Source organism: Branchiostoma belcheri, unplaced genomic scaffold, assembly GCF_001625305.1.
Source record: "Branchiostoma belcheri isolate BF01 breed outbred unplaced genomic scaffold, Haploidv18h27 scaffold36, whole genome shotgun sequence".
NCBI classification, from domain to species: Eukaryota; Metazoa; Chordata; class Leptocardii; order Amphioxiformes; family Branchiostomatidae; genus Branchiostoma; species Branchiostoma belcheri.
In genome coordinates, this window is record NW_017803976.1 from 1,897,443 (window position 1) to 1,906,606 (window position 9,164).

The 9,164-nt window shown below is 39.5% G+C and overlaps 1 protein-coding gene across 2 annotated transcripts in view; it reads left to right on the top strand.

Moving 5' to 3' along the window:
• The window catches only part of LOC109476123 (uncharacterized protein C19orf43-like), a 30,488-nt gene extending 23,874 nt beyond the window's left edge, over window positions 1-6,614 (top strand). For both annotated transcript variants that reach the window (XM_019777019.1, XM_019777020.1), the window contains one exon: window positions 5,244-6,614. In XM_019777019.1, the coding sequence (XP_019632578.1) occupies window positions 5,244-5,351 (108 nt within the window). In that variant the 3' untranslated portion in view covers window positions 5,352-6,614. The remainder of the gene's footprint in view (window positions 1-5,243) is intronic.
• Window positions 6,615-9,164: the final 2,550 nt, after the last annotated feature.

A 9,164-nucleotide genomic window follows, 5' to 3' on the forward strand; every position in this document is an offset into this window, starting at 1 on the left:
TGATGCGAGCGCGCGAATTAAAAAAAAAAGTTTTGCAAAAAAAAAAAGTTGCTTTCATGAAATCTACGTTGTTATGAAGGTCGAACAAATGAGTATGGTATGGCGAATGATCTACTCTTTAAATTCATTTCTTTGCATTTTAGTTTTTTGTTTGATTTTGGCATTCTACGACGTTGGAATCGTTTTCAAATATTTTTTTTTGCAACTTTCGGTATATATTTGCTCATTTTGCAACTGTTTTGTACAATTTACAGTGTGGTTGGAAACTTTTTTTTTTGGAAACGGCCGAAAATTCATGCGCGCGTGGATGTCATCCATATAATCAAATCAACATGGCCTTATTGGTGTGGCCTAAGCTTACACATAGGTTTACTTAAAACATCAGACACGGGAACCTACAAATATGTGCCATGCACTACAGACTGTATTTACAAACCATGCCATGTGGGACATGATTCATGTTGTATGTCAGCTGTTTGACCCAGTTTGAAACTTTTGGTCAGGACCGTTTGGACCTCCTTTCAAAACAGAAAAGAGGGCCTGCAAGGGGGGGTCCCGACAACGCTCTACACTGAATTCGGAAACCTCTCTATTACGCTTTATGATGAATTCCAAGTGGCTACAACGCATTACGTAGAATTAAAACGGCGAATACGCTCTACGCAAAATAATTAGAGCGGTCCATCTACGCTCTACGTAGAATTAAAACGGCCGATTACGCTCTACAGAAAAGGGCTTGCGGGCCCCCAGAAAAGAGGGTAGAATGTTGCAATATTTATTACCTGTAAATCTGTTACAGAGTCGTTACAACTTACAGGCCCTACCTTGTAACCAAAGGTTATGAGTTTGTGTCTCCTTCAATCTAGTCAACACTTCGCAGCAATGGCTTTTCATTATCACACAGGATAACCTTGCCCATTGGGCCTAAGAAAAAAAAAGTTGTGTTCCTGTTTTAGTCCTGAAAAAATTAGGGTCGGTAGGTAGGGATTATCTTTATTTTTCTTTCTTTTTTTTTTTAGAATTCAGTGATATCTATTTGTTGTTGTTGATATCTATATAGCCCGGGTTCAACTTATACAATACAGTTTAATAAAGTAAAACTTGCATGAGGACACTTTTATTATGTTTACTAAAGGAAAACTATTGTTTTTGCTCAGTTTCTTCTTCTCCAAACAGTGACCTCTGATCTGGCCAATGGCCTGATTTGTTGACGTCTGTCACCATGGTAACTCGTGCTGGGTTATATAATGTTGCAATTTCATAGTAGGAGGGATTTAGACTCCTGTCACATATACAATGTGTTTGAGTAAGAATTAACAGAGCAGACCATATCCGAAGGTAAACATTATGCATTTGCTTTGTAAATGTTACTGTTCTACATCACCCCCATGAAACTCCTTCCTCTTCGCCCCCGCCGTTCTGCTTCGCCCCCGCCCCGTTCTGCTTCGCCCCCGCAAAAAATCTGCTTCGCCCCCGTCGTTCCTCTACGCCCCCGGCGCAATTCTGCTTTGCCCCCGTCCTTCTGCTTAGCCCCCAATGGCGGCACAGCTCACAGTCGACACGAAAATCGTCTGCAAAATAACAATAAAGGCTGTGCCGCCAAATTTAAAGTAGCCCATGCTCCGACAAACATTCTGGACCACCTTTCTGCCAAGTGGCGTTGCACAAATCCTTCCCATTCAAAAGTTTACCCCTACCTCACGGCCCGTCAGTGGTTCTTACGGTTATAAGTACTGGCGTTTATAAGTACAGCCGTGAGTGAAATTTCCCGCCAGTACTTATAAACGTAAGAACCACTGACGGGCCGTGAGGTAGGGGTAAACTTTTGAATGGGAAGGATTTGTGCAACGCCACTTGGCAGAAAGGTGGTCCAGAATGTTTGCCGGAGCATGGGCTACTTTAAATTTGGCAGCACAGCCTTTATTGTTATTTTGCAGACGATTTTCGTGTCGACTGTGAGCTGTGCCGCCATTGGGGGCTAAGCAGAAGGACGGGGGCAAAGCAGAATTGCGCCGGGGGCGTAGAGGAACGACGGGGGCGAAGCAGATTTTTTGCGGGGGCGAAGCAGAACGGGGCGGGGGCGAAGCAGAACGGCGGGGGCGAAGAGGAAGGAGTTTCATGGGGGTGTACATGTAGTTCTCAATGTCAATGTTAGAAAACCAATTGTACAATTTTTTATCACTTAGGTGTCAGATCATGGAGCTAGAAAAGGTTAATTTAAGGTTAATTTTAAAAAGTTATTTATTTATGTCCCTTGCAGGGGTCCACCCAAAAAACAGTCTAGGGTCGGCAGGTTTTTCTAGGGTCTGAAACAGGAAACACAACATTTTTTTCCTAGGCCTCGGTAATGTGCTCTTCCCATGGAGTTTGGGTTAGTCTGTCTGGCCTGAGAATCAAAACCAGAGCAGGAACCAGAAGTTAATGTGTTTTATCTGGAACTGTGCTGATCTAGCCCATTGGCACTTTTACTGAGCCACATAAAAGCTAAATGATCACAGCGGAAATCTGCTCCGAACGTCTGGGGTTGATTAAGGCCAAGGAGATAACGTCCTCTCAGTTACATGTACCCTCCTGTCACAGTGTAGGGATGTTAATGATATAGTTGTCATACCAGGATGAGCTTAACAAGTTGTTAATGTGTTAATTTTTGTTATGGGACTTACATGTAAATACAACACATTACATGTATATACATGATTGTATATAAATATATATATTAGGCCACAGCAAGTAATTTTTATGGATGACATCAGTGCGCGCATTAATTTTTGCCTGATTTTGGAAAAAAAATTTTGTTGCCCTCTGACAGTGGTCAACATGCCAAAAATGGGTAAAGATGATTCTGTTTCCATGCTGGAATGTGGATGGCAGATAGGAGACAAGAAAAGGCTTTGATTTAATGTTTTGTTTTTACTTTGATGCAGTGATATGTGATGCTGGCTGTGTATATGTGATGTTCCCACTGATCAAAAGTATTTGTACAATCATGATTGAGTCAAAATTTTAAAATGTATAGGAACCTTGTATTTTTCGGCCCGCCTTTTTTGCCTGCTCGCATTAGATTTGGAGTCTGCGGAGGATATCATCCATAAAATTTACTTGTTGTGGCCTTAAGGAAACCTAGGAGAAAAGAAAACCTCTAGCATTGATGTGGAGAAAATTCTAGCATGCATCTTACTTAGTTGTCACAATTATTACCAGTAATAATCAACAACAAATGTCCTCATCTAGTCTTAACTTTTAGGTTATCCTGTTGAAAAATCTACAAGCAAACAGGCAAACACACAGGCAAACATACAAACAAAAATAATGCTTGTCCAAGATAGAACAGCCAGAGAAAATGTGATAAAGAAGTATGTAAAGGAAAATGTACTTCAACAGTTGAAAATCATTAGCTTTAGGCCAGTTGTTTTGAGCATGTTTGTTGTGAGTGCCATTGCCATAAAAGCAATTAAACTGATTCCTCTGATCTGGTGTTCAAAAACTTCTTCCATAAGTTTACTAAACTGCTGTAACTTACTTCTGCGGGGGCCCACATGCCCTTTTTAATTCTACGTAGAGCGTAGACGGACTGCTTTTAAATTCCATGTATAGCGTAATTGGCCCATTTTTCGTAGAGCGTAATTCGACGCTTTATTTTACATAATTTGTTGTGGCCTCTTAGAATTTATCGTAAAGCGTAATGGGCCCGGGGGAGGCTTCTTGAATTCAGCGTAATACATTAGCCGGCTCTCAAAATTTAGTGTAGAGCGTTGTCGTGACCCCCACCCCCCACCCCCACATGCAGGCCCTCTTCTGCCAGTAATTAAAAGGTCACTAGAATAGTTTGAGTTGGGATTTTGGACTTCACTTGAAACTTCAAAAGAATTCTTACTCTTGTCTCAAGTGTCACATCCCTGAGTAGTGATTTTGAAAGGAGCAGAAGTCAGTAGTAACTTCAGAAGAATTCTGCTAGTTAGGCCATGTTGATTTGATTATATGTATGACATCTGCACGCGCATAAATTTTTGTCCGTTTCCAAAAAAAAAACTTGGGTTTTGACCAAACTGTAAATCGTACAAAGTAGCCGCAAAATGAGCAAATACGAATATGCTGTAATGTGTAAATTAGAAAAAAATATTGGAAAACGATACTTATGTCGCAGAATGCCAAAATTCCAAAGGTGGACACAAGAAGAAAATGTGAAGGAATGAAAATGAAGAGTCTATTATTCACCATGCCAATAAAATATTACTGTGTGTTTTGCCATTTGTTGAACCTTCATTGCCACCTAGATTTCATAATGAAGGCAACTTTTTCTTTTGCCAAACTTTTTTTTTATTCGCACTCTCGCATCAGTTTTGGGGTTCCCAGAGGATGTCATCCATATTATCAAATCAACATGGCCTTACTTATCTTAATTCTGTCTGATGACCACCTGTCTGAGCAGGGACACTTGTCTAACAAACCCCAGACGGAGCATCAGTTCACAGACTGGGAATCACTGATTAAACCCTGGAGAACTTGTTGTACACATTCCTGATGCTAGTCACTAGTAGCCTGGGTACCATCCGGATTTTCGCTCCGCAACGCTCGAAAACATCAATAGCCTGGGTAGTGGGTACCATCCGGATTTTTGCTTCGCAACGCTTGAAGATTTTCTTTCACACTGATGCTGGGGCTTGATGGTAGCTCGCCATTTGCCTCTGTCCCGTGGTTCTTGTGCACAGATTGTCAATACCCATTTTTTCTGCAAATTGTATTTTGAGGCCCGGCTTGCAAAGTTTAGGGCATGAATCCTAATTACTGTATTCCTTGTAACCTTCTCTCGTCATAAGACTATTCTCAGTCATTCTTAGTCATCCTTTACATGTAGTTCTCATGCCTGCAGGTATTTCAGCTGTATTTTGTGACCTTAGGCCACACCAATTTAATTGGTTGGTTCTCGGATTTTTTCAGGAAAAATATGAAGTGACAGGGCAAAAACAAAAAAAAACTGGTCTAGGCATCCTATCATAGCCGCAAATGCTACGATAGGAGCCATGAAGTCAACACAAAAAGCTGAGTTAATATTTAAACAATGAATTTTGAACTTTGCAAATCAGAAAAAAATGAAGGGGCGAATCTGAGAGCCAACAAATTAAATCGATGTGGCCTTATCAACAAGTAAAGTTATGGTTGTAAATACATGTACTTTTACGAACATAAACTGAAGATTTGTGAAGATGTAAACTGTATACTCAAAGTGTTTCCATTTTTTTCAGGAGGATCCAAAAAAGAAGGACCCTTGGGAACAGTACATGGCTGAAGTACAGAAGTACAAGGCTCATCAGTGCTGTGATGATGACAAAACACGACCACTGGTCAAGTAGCAACAACCCTGTGCATCAACTAACCCTGTGCATCAAATACCTGTAGATAGAGTGTACATACAGAATACAACACGGCGTATTCCGTATCACCAGAGGTATTGGCCCTACTGCGATCCGGCTTGTGGGAGGGCCGGGACCGAGGGTGATGCGGAATACACCGTGTTGTATTTTATTTATGTCATACCCACCCAAGAAAAACCTGCCTTTCAATACGAAATGATCCAAAATTTGGTGTCTCTAAACCAGAAAAAAATGCAACAACATCAATTCTAACATCTGAAACCTGTATTTGATTTTTCGAAAGCGGCACACGCGGTTAGGGCGAAATGTATTTGGATCTTTTCTGTGGAAGCCGGGTTTGTTCCGTAAAGTACAGCCCGGTCCAGAACACCGTTATCGAACTTCGAACATTATCCTGGTCCGGGTATGATATAAATGTACCTACATATATATGGAGGATGGACAGAAAATCTTCCACAGTCCAGGTCCCCTCACTTTGGAACACTTCATAGTGTTGATGACTCTTGAAATAGATATTCTATTGTCAATGAATACATGTATGTCGTCTGTGTGACATATAGAACTGTTGAAGTGTTCCCCATGAAGAATCTTGAACCACAAAGTTGCTCTGTTGATTCTTTCATCTCTGTAACATTTTATATATAATTGTGGAGGGGTTCTATGAAGAAAGCCATTTTGTATCAACAGTTACTGGATGTTCAGGTTATGGATTCATGGGGTCATATACACATTTCATTTATATTTTACTATTCCTTTAAAAAGAAATATGGTATGAAATGGGCTGCTTGGGGCAACATATTATTTGCCTATTTCATGTTCTTGTAATGTTACCCCACCCATTTTAAATGATGTACACAGCTTTTCTGTTTTGTTTGAACATTTTCACTGCCTCTCATTCTTTCATGAAAAAAGATCTGTGACTCCCCTACTTTTTTCAATGGTAATGCCAATGGCTCTGTTGATCTGTATATAAAGTATTATTATGTAAGTTGATAATTATGTAAGATGAAGACAACTGATTTTCGCCAATGCCTGTTAGCTCGTGTACATGTGTATATTACACTTTTAAGTTTTATGCTGTGGTCTGTTTAGCTCTGAATGTGCTCAACACAGTATTCAACATGAAACAGTTATTTAAAACCTTTCTCCATCTGTACTTAAAGCTGTACATAGCGTTTTGCATTGTAAATTCATTCCGTTCTGTGATTGTGGTGTAGAGGTAGAAAACAGATAACATGTCCTGTATAGTACTCTCCAAGCAGAGGTTTGGGTTTTGGGGGTATTTTTAGTGTGTTTTTAGGCTTTTTTGGGGGGGTTTCTCTTTTGCACTGAATTTTTTTCCCACCAAACCCAACCTCTGCCGGCACTCAACCCGGGGAGGGGCAAACCTATTAAAAGCTATTCAAAACAGGCGATACTGCCCCTCCCCGGGAACCATCAAACTGTCATTAGGGATATCCATTTTATTGTGGTGGATTATCACACTTCTAGCCAGTCAGAAAGGCATTCATTGGGCCACACGCCTCCTGCTGACTGTGCCTATTCATGCGTCTGGTTCACACCTCCTTGCAGAACGACTGAAATGTGTTGAAGTGATTAGGTTTATAGCCCATTGAAGCTTTTGACTGCCTGCAGAGGTTGGGTTTGGTGGGAAAAAAAATTCAGTGCAAAAGAGAAACCCCGAAAAAAAGCCTAAAAACACACTAAAAATACCCCCAAAACCCAAACCTCTGCTTGGAGAGTACTGTATAGAACCCATTTCAAACGTGTGCTCATTTCTTGTGCATCATTTCAAACATAGATGTGGAAAAATGCATGTTATAAAGGCTGTAGAAAACTGTGGTCATAGCATTCCATGGATAATTCTACTCCTTGGGATATTCTGGCAACCAGTTGACCGTAGCTGCTTGAAATATGTCTGTGAAAATGCTGTACATGTACTACCTTTGTCCACAAATACTAGTACATAACTGCATATTATAGCAGCACATCAGTAGAACGTACTGTGCCTGTGCAAAACCCCCATTTTTTACGGTTTTCATTAGATTTTTGGTCAACGTTGCATCAGAATTTTGCCTGTTGCAGACAATATTTTTTCCGACATAACATTTGGAACCTACAGGCGGGATGTTAACCATATATGCACGAATACGACCTTATATGAGACGTTCTGCCGAAGTGCTATGCATTAAACATTACGGGTTTCGCGCAGGTGCAGTACGTTCTGCCGACGTGCTCATATTAGTCATTCTCATCTGAGAGAAAAAACCCCGCAAAAGACCGGTGCCATTCTTAGTTTTTATTGAATCAGATTTTCCTTTCTAGAAAATGTTGTATTGAAGGAAGGTAAAAAAAAAAGTACCTTTATTATGTTATGGTAAAGTTTGTCTGTGCCAAAAATATCTTCATGATTTCTTGTCAAAGTACCGATTCGGGGTATATTATTTATTATTATCAATTTGTGTTGATATAGACTTTCCAGTCGGTGAAGATGTTAAAAAGTCCAGGCAAACTGTTCGCTATTTCTTTGTAAAACGCAGGCAGTCTAGACAGAAAACTGGTGGACTAAACTGAAGGTTGAACTTTTTTTAAATTAGGCCACACCAATTTAATTTCTTGGTTAACGGATTTTTCTAGAAAAATAATGTAGTGGGTGGGCAAAAAAAAATAATAAAAAATCAGGCTTAGGCATCCTATTATGGCCCAAAATGGTACAATAGGAGCCATGAAGTCAACACAAAAGGCTGGTTCAAAATTTAAACAATGAATTTTGAACTTTTAATGATACCACTGCATTGAAAGATTGAATAACTGTAACAACTAGGAAGAAAAGGACTGTTTTCAACTGTTCAGGACAAAATATGAGCATTTTGCAGTTCTTTTTTTTTTATTTTTTTTTTGCAAATCAGAAAAAAATGAAGTGGGCGAATCCGTTAACCAAGAAATTAAATTGGTGTGGTCTTAGATGAATGAATGCTAGACTGAAATCAGTGAGCTAATGTTAGTTTTCATGGTTCATTCTTTCAATGTTAAAATGTGTGGTTCATGTACTTGTGCGTTTCAGCAATGTAAAACATTGGAAGTTGCTACTTTCCTTATTTCAGTTTTGCAGCAACATGTATAAAGACCAGTGTACAGTTTGAGGCTCACATCGTATTCAACTATTGGACATTTACATGAAATCACAGACAAACTGAAGGCAATAACTACCTGTTTAATTGTAGTCATAATATTTCAGTATGTTTGATGGAAGCAATACTATATAGTTACACTGATTACACTGCTACAGGTATTAAAAAAATGACAACATGGCAGGTTTTGTGACGGACTGGTTATTGCGTGTTTACTTCAAACATTTGCAGAACTTAAGATCTTTATAACTGACAACTATCCAGTTAAACTGTTTTCTTGTGTGTGGTTTATACATAGAAAATTTGCATGACGTATACGCAGCAATTTCTGTATGCCACAAGGAACAGTTTACTGTAGTAAGATGTGAATGATGATGGTGCAATAGACTGGAATGTCACTGGAATTATTTGTGAGAATGTAAACATGTCATACAGGGCTCGAAATTTGCTTTTTGGAAAAGGTGACATTTTTTTGGTGCAACATATGAAATAATATAATAATTATACAACAAAGGCTTCATTTTTTCTGACATTTGGATGACTCTATACTAGTATGCATACATATGTTAACATACGAAAATATTTGGGTGCACTGGTGCATCCATAGAAAAAAATTGGGTGCACAGCTCCAATTTTGGGTGCACCCAGTATTTCAAGCCCT